Source organism: Cnephaeus nilssonii (assembly GCF_951640355.1).
Source record: "Cnephaeus nilssonii genome assembly, chromosome: 12".
NCBI lineage: Eukaryota > Metazoa > Chordata > Mammalia > Chiroptera > Vespertilionidae > Cnephaeus > Cnephaeus nilssonii.
In genome coordinates, this window is record NC_137083.1 from 66,099,066 (window position 1) to 66,120,551 (window position 21,486).

At 44.5% G+C, this 21,486-nt stretch overlaps 1 protein-coding gene and 1 pseudogene across 3 annotated transcripts in view; one reads left to right on the forward strand and one right to left on the reverse strand.

The window, feature by feature from the left end:
• Positions 1 to 21,486, reverse strand: part of LOC307108558 (hyaluronidase-4-like) — a 132,177-nt gene that overhangs the window by 10,342 nt on the left and 100,349 nt on the right. Inside the window, exons 1-2 of one of the 2 annotated variants that reach the window (XM_079786636.1) lie at positions 14,225 to 14,267; positions 3,492 to 4,488 (exon numbers count right to left, since the gene is read on the reverse strand). In XM_079786636.1, coding sequence (XP_079642762.1) covers positions 3,492 to 4,442 — 951 coding nt within the window. In that variant the 5' untranslated portion in view covers positions 4,443 to 4,488; positions 14,225 to 14,267. Of the gene's footprint in view, positions 1 to 3,491; positions 4,489 to 14,224; positions 14,268 to 21,486 lie in introns of those variants that run through there. The other variant, XM_079786637.1, reaches the window with a different exon arrangement.
• Positions 70 to 1,360, forward strand: LOC307108561 (elongation factor 1-alpha 1-like; annotated as a pseudogene). The gene has a single exon. The product of its transcript is annotated as an elongation factor 1-alpha 1-like (transcript).

The following is a 21,486-nucleotide window of genomic DNA, read 5'->3' on the forward strand; positions in this document are numbered from 1 at the left end:
GGCTTTTTCACAAAGGGTTTGCCGCCAGAACACAGGTGTTGTGAAAACCACCCCTAAGTCAAACCCAAAATGGGAAAGGAGACGGCTCCTATCAACATCGTCGTCATTGGACACCTAGATTCTGGCAAGTCTGTCACTACTGGCCACCTGGTCTACAAATGTGCTGGGGCTGACAAAAGAACCATGGAACATTTTGAGAAGGAGGCTACTGAAGTGGGGAAGGGCTCCTTCAAACATGCCTGGGTCGTGGGTAAATTGAAAGCTGAGCGTGAGCATAGTATCATCACTGTTATCTCCTGTGGAAATTCGAGACCAGCAAGTATACGATGCCCCGGACACAGAGACTTCATCAAAAATATGGTTCCAGGCACATCGCAGGCTGCCTGTGCAGTCCTGATTGTTGCTGCCGGTGTTGCATCTCCAAGACTGGACAGACCCATGAGCATGCCCTTCTGGCCTACACACTGGGTGTGAAACAGCTGATTCTTGGTGTTAACAAAATGGATTCCACTGAGCTGCCCTATAGCCAGAAAAGACACGAGGAAATTGTTAAAGAAGTCAGCACCTACATTAACAAAATGGGCTACAAACCTAACACAGTAGCATTTGTGCCAATTTCTGGTTGGAATTATGACCACATGCTAGAGCCAAGTGCTAACATGCCTCGGTTCAAGGGATGGAAGGTCACCTGTAAAGATGGCAATGCCAATGGAACCACACTGCTTGGAGTTCTATGGGCCGAGTGGAGCCTACCCCTCCAGGATGTCTACAAAATTGGTGGTGTGGGTCCTGTCCCTGTGGGCTGAGTGGAGCCTGGTCTTTTCAAACCCAGCCTGGTGGTCACCTTTGCTCCAGTCAGTGTTGCAACTGAAGGGAAGCCTATTGAAATGCACCATGAAGCTTTGAGTAAAGCTTTTGCTGGGGACCATGTGGGCTTCAATATCAAGAACGTGACTGTCAAAGATGTTCGCCGTGGCCATGTGGCTGGTGACTGCAAAAATGACCCACCTGGGGAGGCAGCTGGCTTCACAGCTCAGGTGATTATCCTGAGCCTCCCAGGCCAGACCAGTGCTGGATATGCACCTGTGCTGGATGGTCACACAGCTCACATTGCTTGCCAATTTGCTGAGCTGAAGGAGAGGATTGCTCGTCTGGGAAAAAGCTGGCTGGTGATGTCAATATGGCTCCTGGCAAGCCCATGTGTGTCGAGAGCTTCACTGATTACTCTCCTCTGGGCTGTTTTGCTGTTCATGACATGAGACAGACAGTTGCTGTGAGTATCATCAAAACAGTGGACAAGAAGGCAGTTGGAACTGGCAAAGCCACCAAGTCTGCCCCAAAAGGTCAGAAGGCTAAATGAATAGTGGTGGAGGGACGGTCTCAGAAATGTTTGTCTCAATTGGCCATCTATATAAAAGCCTAAGCAACCTTTAAGACCACAGGGCCAGAATGACCAGAATGACTGGTCAACCAGTTGCTATGACATGCACTGACCATCAGGGGGCAGACACTCAATGCAGGATCTTCCCCCTGGTGGTCAGTGCACTCCCACAGGGGGAGTGCTGCTCAGACAGAAGCCGGGCTCAAGGCTGGTGAGCACAGCTGCTGTGGCGGGAGCTTCTCCTGACTCCGCAGCAGCGCTACCAAGCAGTGGTGGCAGGCGCAGCGGGCCGGGATGAGCACAAGTGGCACAGTGCCCGGCCCCAGCTCAAACTCCTCCCTGGCCGCCTGCCGCTTGGCGCCCTGCTACATTCCTTGAGGGATCCCAGATTGTGAGAGGGCCCAGGCCAGGCTAAGGGACTTCCCCTTCCCCCCTTGCACGAATCCATGCACCAGGCCTCTAGTTTAAGTATATAGCAAAAGACTGGTTAATAATTACAATGCATCGGAAATCCTTTAGAAGGAAAGGAGGATGTTTTGTGGACCACTTGGTTCTTTTGTGTGTGTGGCAGTTTTAGGTTATTTGTTTTTAAAATCAGTATTTTTTAATGGAAACAACTTGACCAAAAATCTGTCACAGAACTTTGAGACCCATTAAAACAAAGTTTCATGAGAAATCTGTGTGTTCTTTTAGTCAACACTGTAACCTTTCATTGTACTACTTAGGTAAAAGACTTCAGAGTTGCCATGACCTATTTCTGGTGTTATATCTGCTGATACTTTAGAACTGGATAACTCTGTTAACTTTTTTTTCTGGGTGAGAACTTTGTTTCTTTCACTTTGTTCTAAAGGGAGGAATCATCTGTTTTTACATGATGAAAGCTATGGGAGGGGGTCTGTTGGTGTAACACTAAATAAGTTAGGACAGATAAGCAAAGCATAACTTTGGTTATGTGTAAGCTAGTTTCTAAAGGCTAAATCCTGGCCCTAACTGGTTTGACTCAGTGGATAAAGTGTTCACCTGCAGACTGAAGGGTCCCGGGTTCAATTCTGGTCAAGGGCACAAGCCAGGGCTGTGAGCTCGAATCCCTAGTAGGGGGCATGCAGGAGGCAGCCGATCAATGATTTTTCTCTCTCTCATCACTGATGTTTCTATCTCTCCCTCTCCCTTCCTCTCTCAAATAAATAAAAATATATTTAAAAATAAAGGCCAAATTCTATAAAGTCCACCTTTACATATAAAATTTTGCAGTTACATCAATACTGAGTAAATTTGTTGGTATGGCAACTTTTAGTTTTCTAGTTTTACTGGAATGTGAATTCACATTTACAAATTCTGAGGTAGATTAAGAACCTAAAGTGAGGCTTAGATAGAATTGAGCACTGTTTTGCTATAGTTAACTGTATCCAAATTCTAGGAAAAAGAAATTATGATGGAAGTTTGGGGGAGAGGGGGAAGAATAAACCAGATGGCTAGATCTATAAATTCACCTACTTTTAGCAGATTTGCAACTCCCTTATGCCTTTAAATAAGAAAAATAATTGTGGTTAAAAAACACATACAGAAAATTAACTACCTTAGCCATGTCTACGTGTACAGTTCAGTAGTGTTAAGTGTATTCACATCGCTGTGCCTCATTCACACCTTTCCTCAAAGCTGGCCTTATACATTAAAAAGAAAACACTTTCTTCCCTCTTGACATTTTAGATGGCGCCTTCCCTTGCACTTCCACATGTGTGAGCAAACTACTCCCTTTTCAGACATCCTCTCTGACCTTCAACCTGTTTACCACCAGCTGTTTCAATAACCTTTCCAACGGGCCAATCGCAAGGGAGCACAAAGTTGGGGAGCAGGTAGCCTCGTGGTTGATACTGCACTTTAACCTGGTCCCGCCTTACTTCATTCCTTAAAAGAATAATAATGAATTAGATCATGAAAATGTATGTTGCTTACCTAAAACCTTAAGCAGATGACTAGTCAAACGAGGACGTATGCTCCTTTCTAGCGGACCGCTAACTGGGAATTCTTCAACGACCTTAATTAACAAAGAAATGGCTCTTTTGGAGACAGGGAGGAAGTGCCCTGTCTTTGGCAAGGGGTCCCGTCTTACCTTGGAAAGAAAGAATAAAGGTTCGTCTCTGTAGTCCAGCCTTGTGTAGACGAACACAGGCAGAGCATAGTCACGGGACGTCATGGCAGAGATCCTCATGGATTCCTGCACCCGAAATTGCGAGAAGTGCAAAATGTTCTCACTGTCTCCGAGAGATTTCCTGAGGCCGATGGCAGGATACAGAGCTGCACTGCTGTTCCAAAGCCAGGCGAGCTCATTGTTCCTCAACACCTCCTTCTCTGGGCATGACCCCGTATAGTTGGGGGCATAAACATTGTAATTGTGGCAATCAGGATATAAATAATAACCCCAGAGACCATGGGGTCTGCTCTTCAGCCCCAGTTCGATGGTTTCCTTCATGAAAGCATTTGCACTCTGTTCAAAGGCTGCTTTAGCTAGAGACTCAATGTCAGCAGCGGATACATTCTGCAGCCTATCAGAAATGAGCTTTCTTGACTTCTGTCTGTAGACATTTTTTTCGCCCCAGTTCCGGGTCCACTGAGGTCGCCAGTGTTCCCAGTCTATAACAGCGAGTCCACTAAAATCTTTAGCAGGGATATAATAATTAATATCTTGGTCAACTTTTTGTAGATGAACTTGCAGACTTGTGTTCTGGGGCAAACCCCCATTGATGGGAGCCCCCTGGGGTGTGTACCAGGGGTAGTATCCCAATCTGTCCACATAAAATATATTGACGTTTTGCCCCCTGGCTTTGGCAAATGGGCTTCCGATCATCTGAAACATTTTCAAATTTAGCCTTATATTATATTTTATCCAACACTTATCGATTGGAGCATTCCAAGCAGCTACAAAAGGTTTCCTTTGATAAATTGGAAGCCGGGCAGGTTTTAGAGAAGAGATAGACTTCAGAAAGAAACCTGTGAGCAGCCATGAGGTGAGATGCAGTGGTTGGACACAGAACTTTAATTGTCCTTCAGGTAATAGTTTCATGATAAGACGAAAATGTTATCTTCTGCTTTTATGCACTCTCGAAGACCTGTGGAAAGATGTAATTTTCTGTTAGTGGCAATTTTGAGGAAAAAGGCTCAAACATTGGATGGATATTATTCTTGTTGTTACATATTTATATTTTAAAGTATATTTTATTTAAAGGTTTTAAAGAGGCCTGTAACTAAATTGAGATATAGAAGCAAGTGTAGTAACCTAGCTTGTATTCAAGGGCAAGCAATGCAATTCAGCAAACATTCATTGAGATCAGACCCTGTGTCCAAAGTTTTAAAAAATGAGTAAAATGAGGTCTTTGCCATCAAAAAAGCTCATCCTATCTAATAATAGAGTAATATGCAAATTAACCATCACTCCGTGACAAATATGGCAGCCCCCACAGCCACAAAATGGCGGCACCCAGTCCCCTCAATCCCACTGCTGGAGTGTCCAGCCTGTCCACAGGAGCAGCGAGGCTGGATCCACCTCCCTGCTCCACCACTGCTGCAGTGTCTGGGCCTGTCAGCCCCGCCGGGGTTGGGGGGGACCAAGCAGCGAGGCTTGATCGCCCCCAGACACGGCAGACAGAGCCCGGACAGCAGGGCATGGAGGCTTCCTTAGCGCGGGGCAGCGGGGAAGACTCAGGCCCGGCAAACAGAGCCCAGACAGCAGGGCTTGGAGGCTTCCTTAGCGCGGCAGCGGGGAAGCCCCAGGCCCAGCAAACAGAGCCCAGACAGCAGGGCTTGGAGGCTTCGTTCGCAGGGTGATGGCGGGGGAAGCCCCAGACACGGCAGACAGAGCCTGGACAGCAGGGCATGGAGGCTTCCTTAGCGCGGGGCAGTGGGGAAGACTCAGGCCCGGCAAACAGAGCCTGGACAGCAGGGCTTGGGAGCTTCCTTAGCGTGGCGGCGACGGGATCATCCCCAGGCCCAGCAGTCACAGCCCAGACAGCGGGGCATGGAGGCTTCATTTGCAGGGTATGGCAGGGGAAGCCCCAGGCCCGGCAGACAGAGCCTGGACAGCATGGCTTGGGGGCTTCCTTAGCGTGGCAGTGGCGGGGAAGTCCCCAGACATGGCAGACAGAGCCCAGACAGCAGGGCTTGGGGGCTTCCTTAGAGCAGAGGCAGTGGGAAGATGCCCAGGCCCAGCAGACAGAGCCCAGACAGCAGGGCTTGAGAGCTTCCTTAGCGTGGCAGTGGCGGGGAAGTCCCCAGACATGGCAGAGAGAGCCCAGACAGCGGGGCTTGGGGGCTTCCTTAGAGCAGAGGCAGCGGGAAGATGCCCAGGCCCAGCAGACAGAGCCCAGACAGCAGGGCTTGGGAGCTTCCTTAGTGCTGCAGTGGCGGGGAAGTCCCCAGACATGGCAGACAGAGCCCAGACAGCAGGGCTTGGGGGCTTCCTTAGAGCAGAGGTGGTGGGAACACCCCCAGGCCCAGCAGACAGAGCCCGGACAACAGGGCTTGGGGGCTTCCTTAGTGTGTCAGTGTCCTCAAAGCCCCCAGGCCTGGCAGACAGAGCACACTGCAGGGCATTGGGGCTTCCTTCACATGGCGCATGGCAGAGGCAGGCAGAGAGCGGAGAGCAGGGCATGGGGGCTTCATCTCCATGGCTGTAGCGAAACCTCCAGGCCCGCAGAGAGCAGAGAACCATGGGGATTGGGCCTAAGCCATCAGTAGGACATCCCCTGAGAGCTCCTGGATTGTAGAGGGTGCAGGTTAGGCTGAGGGATCCCTGTGCACGAATTTCGTGCACCAGGCCTCTAGTGATCAAATAAAGATGTAAAATATAACCGCTCTCATTTTGGAAAACTCATCCAATCCTAGGCATCGTGCTTAAATACTCTATATTTAATCTGGTAGTAACTTTTTAATTATTTCATTAAGTAAGCCAAAATGTCCAGCTGCTTTTCCAGCCTTCCTTGCAGCTATGAAGGTCTGTGACCATGGCTGGCCAGTTAGACACATTCTATTCCAGAGTTGGAATTGAAATCTTGGGAATCAAGAGTCTGAAAGGTGGCAGCACCGGTTGTGAAAGAAACTCCAGTAATCAGGAGTGGCAGTGCCTGCCAGGGCCACCAAAACCTCCATCCATGGTGTTAATGTTCAATGGCGGCATTGTCCTCAGGGGACAGCACTTTTCTGCGCAAGTCAGCAAGGTTTTGTTTTGGTTGCTTAACACTGGGAACTCTGTTTCACAGCAGATCTTTCCCTGGAATGTGTGACTTTTGAGTATTTCCTTTAACCAAGCTGATCACCTGTTATGATGCCTGTTCTATGTCATTGTCATTTTATACCACCAGCTGTCACCAGCCAAACCTTATAGCATTCTCAGGCCTGGACAGTGAAGTAAACAAAAATTTTAAATGATTTAGATGGCCCTCACTGGTTTGGCTCAGTGGATAGAATGTCAGCCTGTGGACCAAAGGGTCCCGGGTTTGATTATGGTCTAGGGGACACACCTTGGTTGCAGGCTCCTCCCTGGCCCAGGGTCCTAGTCGGGGCTTGTTCAGGAGGTAACCAATCAATGTGTTTCTCTCAAATTTATGTTTCTCTCTGTCTTTCCCTCTCTTTTCCAGTCTCCTTAAAAATTAATGGAAAAATAACCTTGGGTGAGGATAAATAAATAAATAAAATAATTTATATGAAGTCCTATAAGTAAAGATATAAAGAAACCATGTTGAGACTGGTAGAAAGGGGAGAGACACAAACAGGCTGGACCCACACCCACGTGTGGCAGTTGTAAACTGAAGGGATATCTCAGCTACGAAAGTCCTTCCAAAGGAGAGAAGGGTCTGACCCCAAAGCAGAGCTCCCCAGCCAAGGACACCAGTCTGGAAAAGGAACTCCCATAACATTGGGCTGTGACTATCAGAGGGGATTCCATCCATTTAGCTGAGCTGGAAGGAAGGCTGCTGAAAACCCAGCTGGTCTCTAAAGGGCCCACACACAAACTCTCACTCACAGGCACGCCCTTGGGCTCTGTCAGTGATAGTGGCTCTGGGGGCATCAGGCACACAGAGAAAAACTGAGCTGTGAGGCTTCAGGGCGAGTGCTAGAAATGCGTCCACCATTGTCCCTATGTGGAGCCCTCCTTCCTCATGACAGCCAGAGGCCATCTTTCTTGTGCCGAGTCCTCCCCCAACCAAATCTGAATCTGCATTAGCCTGATGCCCTCGCCTAGCTCCACCCTGCTGACTCCCTGAGACCCTGCCCAACCAGGAAGGTTTGGAAACCCAAGGCAGATGGTGGCTCGCCTCAGAGTACCCTGAGACTTTTGCTGAGTGACCTCAGGCTCAGCAGTGGTGTCAAATTTGAATCTGAATTAACCTGGTGAAGACCACTTGCCCCATTCTGGTTATTCCCTGAAACCTTGCTTCACCCAACTCGTATACTCCTAACAGGCTGTCTCAGCAGCCAAGACTTACAGGCAGCCAGCCTGGGCCCATGACAGCCTTTCTGAAAAACTCTCAAGAAATTCCACTCAGGGTCAGGAGGTGCCACAGACACACAGGGAGAAACTGATGTGTGGCTTCAAGATGAGGACTGGAGGTCTGGCTGCCATAGTCCCTGTGTTGAGCCCTTATTCGGGATGGCCAATGGACTCCCTATTTCCTGTGTTGCGCCCTCTCCCATCATAGTGAAATCTGAAGCGGCATTAGCTGGGTAAACTCCACTGGCTTTTCCCTGGCAGCCCCCTGAGACCCGGCCCCAGCCAATTCGCTCAAACTCTAAGGCTTTTCAGAAGCTGAGCTTTATAAGGAGCTAGCAGGTGACAGCATGTCTCAGGTGCCTTGAGTCCTTTGCTGACCTGTCCCAGGCACAGTATGGATAGTCGCTGGCCTCGGTTCTCAGTGTGGCCTCTCCATGGATGTCCAGGCCAAGCACAGGCAGCTACCAACCACAGATTGCTTTGAGAGCCTAATAGGCAGCCCAGGCCTGTCACAGGCAGCATCTAACATTGACCTGCGCTGGAGGCCCTCCCAAGAGGTCCCAGAAACAACACACACAGTAGCTGACTGCAGCCCACAGCAGAGCACAATCCAATGAGCTCAACAAGTGGCACAACAAAATAATAATCTCAGCAGAAACCAGATCCCACTAGGGCAAATTCTGTTCCATGGGGTCAGCCCTACACAGCAGCTCATACACTGTGGTCATGGCTGAACCTCACAGTCAGTCAGCCTGAGGGTCAATCCCACTGACTGATGTGACAACAGCCATTGAGGCTCAACTACAACAGGAGGAAACACACCACCCAACTGAGTGGCACTCTTGGAGCACCTGGCTCAGGTGACCAGTCACTCTGTGCCACTGAGCCCCACAGGCCACCTACTACATAAGACTACCCTGCCAAAACTGGAAGATGTAACTGATCTACTTAATACATAGAAACAAACACAGAAAAGAAGCCAAAATAGGAAGATAGAACATGTCCCAAATGAGAAAATAGCAGAAATCTCCAGAAAAAGAACAAAATGATATGGAGACAAGCAATCCACTAGAAACAGATTTCAAAACATTGGTTATAAGAATGCTCAAGAAACTTAGTGAGAACTTTCACAAAGAGATATTAAGAATGAAACAATATGTGGTGTGCATGAAAATGAACCAGTCAGAAATAAAGAATACAATAACTGAAATGAAAGATACACACAGACTAAAAGAAATCAATAGGAGATTAGATGAAGGAGATCAAAATAGCAATTTAGATCACAATGTAGCAGAAACACCCAGTCCAAACAATAAAAAGAAAAAAATAATTTTAAAACAAGATATAGATTCAGGGAACTCTGAGACAAGATCAAGCATACCAACATTTGCATCATGGGGGTACAAGAAGGAGAAAAGAGAAAGCAAGGAATTGAAAACATATTTGAAGAAACAATCACTGAAAGTTTTCCTGCCCTGGAGAAGGAAAGAGACATACTAATCCAGGAAGTAGAGAGTCCCAAACAAGATGCCATGGAGTCCCAAACCAAGACACTTTGTAATTAAAATGCCAAAGGTTAAAGACAAAGAGAATCATAAAAGCAGCAAGAGAAAAGCAGTGTGTTATCTACAAGGGAACTCCCATAAGATTGCTGATTTCTCAACAGAAACTTTTCAGGACAGAAGGGACTCGCACAAAATATTCAACGTGATGAAAAGCAAGGACCTACACCCAAGATTACTCTAAACAGCAAGGCTATCATTTCAAATTGAAGGAGTGATAAAGAGCTTCCCAGAAAAGAAAAGGAGTTTATAACCACCAAACCAGTATTATAAGAAATGTTTCAGGGATTTCTTTAAGAAGAAGATGGGGCAAAAAAAGAACATAAATATTACTAATTAAATCGCAATAATGTCATACCTATCACTAATTATTTTAAATTAAAATGGATTAAATGCTCCAATCAAAAGACATAGGGTAGCTGAATGGATAAGAAAACATACCCATATATATGCTGTCTACAAGAGACCCGTCGCAGAATGAAAGATACACAGACTAAAAGCAAAGGGATGGAAAAAGATATTTCATGCAAATATCTGACAAAATAGACTTTAAAATCAAGGATATAATAAGAGACAAAGCAGGATACTACATAATGATTAAGAGAGCAATCCAACAAGAGGATATAACCCTTGTAAACAATCATGCAATCAACATAGAAGCACCTAAATATATAAAGCAAATCTTGATGGACATAAAGGGAGAGATAGAGAGTAAAACAGCCATAACAGGGGATTTTAATACCCCATTGATATCTGATCTTCCAGGCACAAAATCAATAAGGAAACAGTGGCCTTAAATAACACATGAGATCAGATGGACTTAATTGATGTCTTCAGAGGATTTCACCCCAAAGCAGCAGAATATATATATTTTTCAAATACACATAAAACATTTTCTAGAACAGGACACATGTCAGAACACAAAACAAGTCTCAATAATTTAAAAAAAAAATTAAAATCAAGTCCATAATGGTACAAAACCAGAAATCAATCACAAGAAAAAAAACTGAAAAGTACACAAAGACATGGAGGCTAAATAACATGTTACTAAACAATGCATGGGCTAACAATAAGATTGTGGACAAAAAACGGCCACATAGTAAACCTGATAAGCTCAGGAGAGGTCTGTGTAGTGGCCTTACAGACTCAGAGACCTAACGTAACCACATAGGATGGTCTGAAATAAAAACTTTTTAACTGAAAGCAGTTTATGATGGGTAGTCATATCCTAGGCTAGACTCTTCCCTGAGAAAGTTAATCTTCACCTTAATTGACCCTGTCTACTATCTTTTGTATCTATCATAACATACCTTTGGAATGTAAAGGTAAGTTCTCTTTTTCTGGACCCCTCAGGGCAATACAACCATGCCATAGCAGACACTATAAGTCCTACAATTGTTATTGTTATCGTGTTAATTTTGACTGTTAACTATCCTGTACCCACCTATGTAAAAGATGTACATGTCTATCATTTTATTTTTTATTCAATCCCAGAGGTTTCCCCACTTTGCTTTCTCTCAACTCCCTAATCTATCACCAATAGGCTTCATGTAACACACTCTCATCTTTTCCCTTTTAAAAAATAAAGCGATCTAAGCTTTATTTTATTTTTTTAAATGTTTTTATTGATTTTAGAGAGAGTGGAAGGGAGAGGGAGAGAGAGAGAAACATCAATGAAAGAGAAACATTGATCAGCTGCCTCTTATACACCTCCTGCTGGGGATAGAGCCAGCAACCCAGGAATGTGCCCTGATGAGAAAATGGAACCCTTGTGCACAGTTGGTGGGATTGCAAATTGGTACAGCCAGTATAGAAAACAGTTTGGAAGTCCTCAAAACATTAAAAATAGAACTGCCTATGACCCAGCAGTGCCACTTTTGGGTATATATTCCAAGAAACCCAAAACACTAAAATTGAAATGATATACACACCCCTGTGTTCAGTGCAGCATTGTTTGCTATAGCCAATATATGGAAGCAACTCAAGTGTCCAGCAATAGAGGATTGGATAAAGAAGATGTGTGTATATATAATGGAATAGTATTTAGCCATATAAAAGGATGAAATCTTACCATTTGTGACAACATGCACAGACCTAGAAGGTATTATGCTAAGTGAAATCAGTCAGACAGAGAAAGACAAATACCACATGATTTAATTCTTATGTGGAATCTAAAAAACAAAATAAATGAACAAACAAACCAGGAACATACTCAGATACAGATAACAAACTGAGGATTGCCAGATTGGAGGGGGTTGTTGGGCTGGATAAAAAAGTGAAAGGATTAAGAAGTACAAACTGGTAGTTATAAAATAGCCAAGGGGACATAAAGTACAGCATAGGCAATATATTCAATAATATCGTAATAACTGTGGTGTCAGGTGAGTACTAGGATTATTGAGGGGATCACTTCATCTACACTAATAAAATAGAAACATGCAAATTGACCATACCTCTGCTATGCCCACAAACCACGCCCACCAGCCAATCAGGAGCAAGTATGCAAATTAACCCAACCAAGATGGCTGCAGCCACTGAGAGAGCAGGAAGCTTGGGTTTCCCCAGCCATGGAGGAAGCGAAGCTTCCCGCCTGCTCTGGCCGGCCCTGGCCTCTGCTCAAGGCTACAAAGTTTCAATTATAGAAGATAAATAAGTCCCAACAAAAATGGTGGCAGCCACGGAGCTGGAGGGAGCAGGAAGCTTGGGTTGCCCCCGGCAATAAAGGAGGCCAAGTTTCCTGGCCGGTCCTGGCCTCCACTCAAGGCTACAAAGTTTCAATTATAGAAGACAAATAAATCCTAGATACCAGGGCCTCCCCTTGGGTTGCCGGGCAGGGGGTGGGGGTCAAGTGGCCGGCTTGCAAACCACAACAAGCCCCTCGCCCAGGCCATCCCACGCCCCAAGGGAACCTCCACCCTGATACAGGACACCCTTCAGGGCAAACCAGCCAGTTCCCACCCATGCAACAGGCCTCTATCGTATTTAATAAAAGAGTAATATGCAAATTGACCATCACTCCAACACACAAGGTGGTTGCCCCCATGTGGACACAAGATGGCTACCACAAGATGGTCAGCAGGGGAGGACAGTTGGGAGAGACCAGGCCTGCAAGGTAGGGCAGTTGTGGGCGATCAAGCCTGCAGGGGAGGGTAGTTAGGGGTGACCAGGCTGGCAGAGGAGGGAAGTTGGGGGCGACCAGGCCTGCAGGGAAGGGCAGTTGGGGGGGACCCAGGCCTTCAGGGAGGGCAGTTAGGGGCAATCAGGCTGGCAGGGGAGTGGTTAGGGGCTAATCAGGCTGGCAGGCAGAAGCAGTTATGGGCAATCAGGAAGGCAGGCAGGCGAGCAGTTGGAAGCCAGCAGTCCTGGATTGTGAGAGGGATCCCAGATTGGAGAGAGTGCAGGCTGGGCTGAGGGACACACACCCCGTGCACAAATTTCATGTACCGGGCCTCTAGTAAATATATATTCGTCTTACCACTAAGCTGTACACCTGAAATTAATATAAAATATTGAATATCAACTATAATTGAAAAATTTAAAAACTATTTTAAAAGGAAAAAAAATAATTTATAAAATTTTATTTAAGGACATTTAAAAAGTCCTAAGCAAATGGCTATACAAAAAAAAATTAGTTTTTAAGAACTATGAAGGTATTTTCTTCATCCATTCATTGAATAAATATCTGTACTCTTCCACAATATAAAATGATTAAGATGCCCCTTCACTTAGTAGCATGAAATATATCCCACTGAATATATAAATGAAAAAAGGGAACAGTATTTTTAAGGAAATATAATTTTATGAATACAATAGAAATTGTGGTTTTCAAAACTGTTTTTGTTGGCTTTTTTTTTTTTTTAGTTTATTCTGCCTCAGGATAACAAAAATGAATCTGCATACATATTCATTAGTAGCGGGGAAGCTTTTTTAACAAGTTAAAATTCAGTCATGTTAGAGAAGGCTATACCTGTGTACAAAAAAAAATAAATAAATCTATTCTTCCAAAATCCTTCCTGCTTTCGGTTTTATTCAGAACATAGCTTTTTACTGCATATCATTTGCCTTGGGTCAGCCCCCTCATCACTGCTACAGAATGTCCTCATTCATTTATTTCAGTTACCAAGTGATTCTTTTCTCCTCTCCTGGGACATTATTATTCTCCTAATTCTGTTTAATGGAGGGTACACATTCCATAGCAGCTGACAGGCAGAGCTCCTGATAAAATGTGAGGGTGAACAGAGAACACCGGCAAAATAAATAAGTCAAATGCTGTGCCTATGTCTTCTGTTTGTTATGTATCTCAGGTTTAAGGCAGGTGCTGGTGCTGGTGAGCCCTCTATCCCTCTCCTAATCCCGCCTTGCTGAGAGGAAATCCCTTCACTTGGCACCTCCCAGACACCTTTTTCAGTCCCACCCCACACCAGGCAATCATTAGCTGCCTGCTTCTCCTACTCTCTCTCCCTCACCTGGGTCTTCCCCAGGCCTGCCTTTCCCAAGAGTACCCTTTGCTTCAGAATTTCTCTAGACCTCTTTCTCTCATCCTATCCACTCCATCAAACCCCCACTCGCGAGCCCCGCCCCCCGCTGAGCCCTACCTTTATCTTTTTTAAAAATATACTTTTATTGATTGCAGAGAGGAAGAGGGGGGAGAGAGAGAGAGAGAGAGAGAGAGAGAGAGAGAGAGAGAGAGAGAGAGAGAGAGAGAAGCATCAATGATAAGAGAGAATCATTAATTGGCTGCCACCGGCACAGCCCCTGCTGGAGATTGATCCTGCAACCTGGGCATGTGCCCCTGACCTGGATCAAACCCGGGACCCTTCAGTCTGCAGGCTGAAGCTCTATCCACTGAACCAAACCTGCTAGGGCTCTACCTGTATCTTGACTAGTTACCACAGCCTAGCAACGTACACAATTACCCACACATAACATAACCGTGAGTCACCAATAGCAACCTTCTTCTTTTTCTCCCTCCTCCCTCTCATAATCTTCACAGGAAGGTTTGCTTCTTTAAACAAATCTCTAATTATTGGTATTTTAGAAAGAGTTGGCAAGATATTGGAGAGGGGAGGACGCGTGAGAAGTTTAGCTTTTTTTCTTAGGAGTAAGGTTCTTGGAGACCAGTAGGAAGGGCATGGTGGTGCGTGAGAAGAGCTGACCCAGCTTCCAAGGCTGGCAGGGCGGCACCCCGAGAGTGAGGAGGGAGCTCCCTGCTATGGGGTGGTTAGCACCTAAGCACCTCAGAAGATCAAGGCCCAGAACCAGGCTGGGCTCCCCAGTCCGGAGCACCAGAGCCCAGACACGCAGCCCATGTGACATTCAGCTGTGAAAGGCGGCGGGGCCGCTGGCCACAGTGGAGCCTGGAGCCGGTAGAACTGCAGCCAGTAGAAGAGAAAGTCACATTTTTTGTTTGTTTGGGTTTGTGTGTGTGTGTGTGTGTGTGTTTTTAACTCAGAGCACAGGGGTTTTCTACTCACCCAAGGTTTCGGTGCAGGGAGGGAGGCGCGGACTTGAGGTGCTGGGGAGGGAAGCATTGCAGGGAGACGTGTATGCCCCCAAACCTAAATGGCCATTTGTCCTGAGGGGAGCTAGCCACTCCCAGTAGCTGCAGGGAAGGAAGAGAAAAAAACCTGACCCAGGTGACACAGCCCACCCCACCCTCAGGAGCCCTGCCTGCCACAACCTGCATTTTGACCTTTTCACAGGAAGCAGAGGTCAAGCCCACAAGTTTGAGCAGTGATGGGACTCTCTTGGGAGAGGGCCTTTCCGCCCCCACTGTCCTGGGAACATGACTGGTACTTTCCCCACATGGAGGAGCTGATAGAAACTCCGGGATTCCAGCCCATCCCACTGGACCGCATACAAGGATCTCTGCCCAGCCGAGGGCAGAGTAATATTTGGGGCCACTCGCAGAGGAGGAGCTCTGGGACTGGGAACCACACCCACCACATTCCCTGGAATCTGAACAGCACCTCCCTGGCCTACAGCCCTTTCAGAAACAGACTTTTGTGGATTGACAGCTGGCTGGCAGGAGTGGAACTCAGGGAAAAGGGACAGTTTGCTGACCCAGCCCTGGGCCCCATGCTGCTAACAAACCTGCTTTAGAGGGGAGATTGGCCCCTCCTGCTTGCATCCAACTCCTGTGGAGACAGATACAAACTGTGGATCACTTGGAGCTTCAAGCAGGTTGCTGAGAGCCAAAGGCTGACAGTTCCTGACAGTGGTTAGCACCTAAGTACCTCACGGGAAGCCTGGGATTGACAGACAGAACAGCCAGCCACAGTCATCAGTAGAGTAGGATCCAAAGGGAGCTCTCATGGGCCACTGAACTCTGCTGAAATGAACGCCACTTCACTTTTTTTCACTTTTTCTTTTCTTTTTTTTATTTTTCCACTCTCCTTTCTCTTTTCCTCTTTTTTAAAAATACATATTTTATTGATTCTTTACAGAGAGGAAGGGAGAGGGATAGAAAGTTAGAAACATCGATGAGAGAGAAACATCAATCAACTGCCTCCTGCACACCTCCTACTGGGGATGTGCCCAAAACCAAGGTACATGCCCTTGACCGGAATTGAACCTGGGATCTTTCAGTCTACAGGCTGATGCTCTATCTACTGAGCCAAACCGGTTAAGGCTCTTTTTTCCTTTTTTAATTTATCTTCTTTATCTATCTGTTTTATTGATCTGTTATTATTCTACTCTCTATTGTTTCGTTCATATATCTAATTTTCCTCTTCTTTTTTTCTACTCAATCTTTTTTTTTCTCTCTTTTTCTTTTCTCCTGCTTTCTCATCTTTTTTTTCTTTTTCTTATTTTGAGTCTATCTGCTTTCTTCTCTATTTACCTTTTCAAAAATGTTTGTTTGCTTTTCTTTTCTTCATCCTTTATTTTAAAACTAGAGGCCCGGTGCACAAAATTTGTGCACGGGCGGGGGGGGGGGGGTGTGTCCCTCAGCCCAGCCTGCACCCTCTTTAATCTGGGATCCTTCTCACAATCCAGGACTGCTGTCTCCCAACTGCTCACCTGCCTGCCTTCCTGATTGACCCTAACCGCTTCTGCCTGCCAGCCTGATCACCCCCTAACCACTCCCCTGCCAGCCTGATTGATGCCTAACTGCTCCCCTGCCAACCTGTTTGCCCTCCCCTAACTGCCCTCCCCTGCAGGCCTGGTCCCCCCCAACTGCCCTTCCCTTCAGGCCCAGTCGCCCCCAACTTCCCTCCTCTGCTGACCTGGTCACCCCTAACTGCCCACCCCTGCAGGCTAGATTGCCCCCAACTGCCCTCCCTTGTAGACCTGGTACCTCCCAAATGCCCTCCCTTGAAGGCCTGCTCCCTCCCAATTGCCCTCCCCTGCTCGCCATCTTGTATCCACATGGGGGCAGCCATTTTTGACCACATGAAGGCAGAAATCTTGTGTTGGACTGATGGTCAATTTGCATATTACTCTTTTATTAGATAGGATAGAGGCCCAATGCATGAAATTTGTGCAAGAGGCTCAGCCCTCGAAACTGCAGGAGCTGCCTCTGCCCTTGCAGCCCTGGCTTCGTCCAGAGGTCAACCAGAAGGCTGTCCGGTCTAATTAGCGTATTATGCTTTTATTATTATAGACTGTTTTTCTTCCCCTTTACCCCTACTTCCTTATTCTTATTTGTTTTTATTTCAGCTATGCACCTACATATTCCATCCTACCTCTTTTTGTGTGTTTTGTTTGTGTGGGGTGTTTTGGTTTGTTTGTTATTTTTCTCCTCATACATTTTCTTTCTTTCTTTCCTTCTATCATTCTTGCTCTCTTTTCTCTTTCCTAATTATCTCTTCTCTTTTCTTGCTTTAGTTGTTGCTGTAGGGGTCTTGTGTATGATTTTCTTTGGTTTCTTTTGTTTTACATTTTGTTGTGTTGTATTTGTTTTTATGTTCTGTCAGCACCTCCACAACAGCCAGAATAACATGGCTGGGGGTGACCCACATAGAGAGTCTCCATTCATGAATAGGACAATGACATTCAAGACCCAACTACAACAGGAGAACCCAAATAACTCAAGTAAAGGACTTTCTTAGAGTGCCCAGTGCAGGGGATCTAAGAGACTGCACCACTGGGTGCCCCAAAATGCCTGAAATAATTCAACAGTAGTCTAGAAGAAGCTGAAGATCAAGTCAGCAAAGTAGAAGACCAGGTAGAAAAACACACACATTTAGAGCAGCAAATTGAAAAATTTTTAAAAAGCAGAAGGAGAGTTTAAGGGAGCTTTAAAATAACATAAAATGTAACAACATTCAGATCATAGGGTGTTAGAAGTAGAAGAATTCAAGCAAGGAATAGAGAACCTGTTTGAAGAAATAATGGTAGAAAATTTCCTTAACCTAGGGAAGGAAAAAGTCACTCAAGTTCAGGAAACACAGAGAGTCCCAATCAAGATGAACCCCAAAAGACCAGCAACTAGACACATAATAATTAAAATGGCAAACATTCAAGACAAAGGAAGAATCCTAAAGGCTGCAAGAGAGAGACAGAAAGTTATCTACAAGGGAGCTCTGATTAGACTGTCAGTTGATTACTCAATAGAAACCCTTCAGGCCAGAAAGGAGTGGCATTAAGTATACAAAGTAATGAAAACCAAGGGACTGAACTCAAGACTACTCTATCCAACAAGTCTATCATTCAAAATCAAAGGTGAAATAAAGAACTTCACAGATTAAAAAAAAAAGCTAAAAGAATTTATTATCTCCACACCAGCATTGCAAGAAATGCTGAAGGGACTGTTCTAAGAAGACGAAATGGAGAAATAAAAGGATACAGGCATAAAGAATAAGAATGGCAACAAATAAGTTATTATCAGTAATAATCTTAAATGTAAAAAGCTAAAATGCTCTAATCTAAAGACATAGGGTAGCTGAATGGATAAGAAAACATGACCCATATATATGGGTCAACAAGAGACCCACCTCAGAACAAAACACTCACATGGAAGAAAAGTGAAGAGATGGGGAAAAAATGTCCAGGCAAATGCAAATGAAAAACAAGCTAGAGTAGCAATACTCATATCTGATCAAATAGACTTCAAAATGAAGGCAATAACAAGAGAAATGAAGGCCACTTCATACTAAAGGGATTGATAAAACGAGAGGATAGAACTCTGGTAAACATATATGCACCCAATACAGGATCATCCAAATATAAAAAACTTCTGGGGGATTTTATGGGCCATATGGACAATAATACAATCACAGTAGATGACTTTAATACCTCACTGACATCACTGGATAGATATTATAGACAAAAAAAATCAAAGAAACAGTGATTCTAAACAACACACTAGATCAGATAGAATTGACATTTTCAGAACATTTCACCCACAAGCTATAGAATATACATTCTTCTCATATGCCCATGGGACATTGTCAAAGATAGACCACATATTAGGTTACAAACTAAGTCTCTACAAGTTCAAGACATTGAAATCATATTAAGAATCTTCTCAGTCACAAAAGCATGCAATTAGAAATCAACTACAGTAAAAACATTCAAAAACATTCGAACATGTGGAGGCTAAATAGCAGGTTATGAAATAATGAATGGGTCACCAAAGATATCAAAGAAGAAATAAAAAACTTCCTGAAAATGAACACAAAACAACCCAAAATCTATGGGACACGATGAAAGCAGTCCTGAGAGGGAAGTTCAGAGGCCTACTTCAGAAAAACAAGAAAAACTTCTAGCAAACTGTCTAACCCTATAATTTAAAGAATTAGAAAGAGAAAAAGAAAAGCCTAGAGTAAGGAGAAGGAAGGAAATAATAATGATCAGAGTGAAAATAAAGGACATAGAGACTAAAAAACAGTACAAAAAATCAATAAAACCAAGAGCTGGTTCTTTGTAAAAATAAAAAAGATTAATGAACCTTTAGCCATACTCATCAAGAAACAAAGAGAGAGGACCCAAATAAACAAAATCAGAAACTGAAGAGGGGAAGTAACAATTGACCTCCACAGAAATATAAAGAACCATAAAAAAATACTATAAACAACTATATTCTAACAATCTGGACAACTTGGGTGAAATGGACATATTCTTAGAAAAATACAATCTTTCAAAATTCAGTCAGGAAGAATCAAAAAACACAAGTAGGCTGATAACTACTGATGAAATTGAAGCAAACAAGGTCCGGGATCTGGATGGCTTCATAGGAACTAACACCTAAATTCCTCAAACTATTTTAAAAAATCAAGAGGAAGGAACCTTCCAAACTTTTTTTATGAGGCTAGTATTATCCTAATTCCAAACCCAGATAAAGGCATTGTAAAGAAAGAGAATTACAGGCCAATATTCCTGATGAACATAGATGCTAAAATCTTCAACAAAAAATTAGATCCAGCAATACTTTAAAAAGATCATACACCATGATTAAGTGGGATTTATTCCAGGAATGCAAGAATGGTACAACATTTGCAAATCAATAAATGTGATACATCACATAAACAAATTGAAAGATAAAAATCACATAATCATATCAATAGATGCAGAAAAAGCATTCAACAAAATCCAATACCCTTTTTTGATAAAAACTCTTTGCAAAGTGGGAATAAAGGGATCATACCTCAACATAATAAAGGCCATATATGACAATCCTACAGCCAACTTAATACTAAATGTGCAAAAATGAAAACCATTTTCCCTTAGAACAGAAACAAGACAGGGATGTCTACTTTCACCACTCTTATTCAACACTAGAGGCCATGTGCATAAAATTCATGCAAAGGGTGGGAAGGGTGTCCCTCAGCCCAGCCTGCACCCTCTTCAATCTTGGATCCCTCGGGGGATGTCCCACTGCTGGTTTAGGCCCAATCCCCTTAACCAGCAGTTGGACATCCCTCTCACAATCCAGGACTGCTAACCACTTGCCTGCCTGCCTGCCTGCCTGATTGCCCCTAACCACTTTGACTGCCAGCCTGATAGCCCCCTAACCACTCCCCTGCTGGCCTCATTGACGCCTAACTGCTCCCTTGCGGCATGATCATCCCCAACTTCCCTCCTCTGTAGGCCCAATCGCCCCCAACTTCCTTCCCCTATAGAGCTGAGGGGACTGGGGGACTCTGGCTGGATGAGGCAGAGTTGAGAGGACCGGGGGACTGAGGCTAGATGAGGCTGAATGCTGCAGGGACTGGGTGAGGCGGGCTGAGGGGACTGGGGGACTGAGGCTGGATGAGGCTGGGCTGAGGGTACTAAGCGCTGCCATCTTGTGGCTGTGGTCACCACCATATTGTGAGGGCATTACAGTCAATTAGCATATTCCCTCTTTATTGGCTGTGGGTGCCTCCATCTTGTGAAGGTGTGATGGTCAATTAGAATATTCACTCTTTATTAGATAGGATAGTGCTAGAAGTCTTGGCCATAGCAATCAGACAAGAAGAGATAAAAGGCATCCAAATTGGAAAGGAGGAAGTAAAACTGTCATTATTCGCAGTTGATGTGATAGTGTACATATAAAACCCTAGCCTAGAGACTCCACCAAAAACTACTAGCTGTAAGAAATGAATTCGGCAATGTAGCAGGATACAAAATTAACAGTCAGAATTCAATAGCATTTTTATCCACTAATAAGAAACTCTCAGAAAGAGATACTAAAAATCAATCTCATTTACCATTGCAACAAAAAGATTAAGATACTTAGGAATAAACTTAACCAAGGAAATAAAAGACCTTTACTCAGAAAACTATAGGACAGTGAAAAAAAAAAAAAAAGAAGAAGATAGAGGAAGAATATACGATGTTCATGGATTGGTAGAATTCATATAATTAAAATGTCCATATGACCTAGCGTAATTTATATATTCAATGCAACCCCTATTAAATACCAATGATATATTTCACAGATCTAGAACAAATATTACAAAAGTTTATATGGAACTCAAAAGATCCCAAGTACTTGGAGAATCTAGAGAAAAAAGACCAAAATTGGAGGGATTACAATACCAGATTTCAAATTATCCTACAAAGCAACTGTTCTCAAAACAGCCTGGTACTGGTACAAGAATAGGCATATAGATCAATGGAACAGAACAGACCCC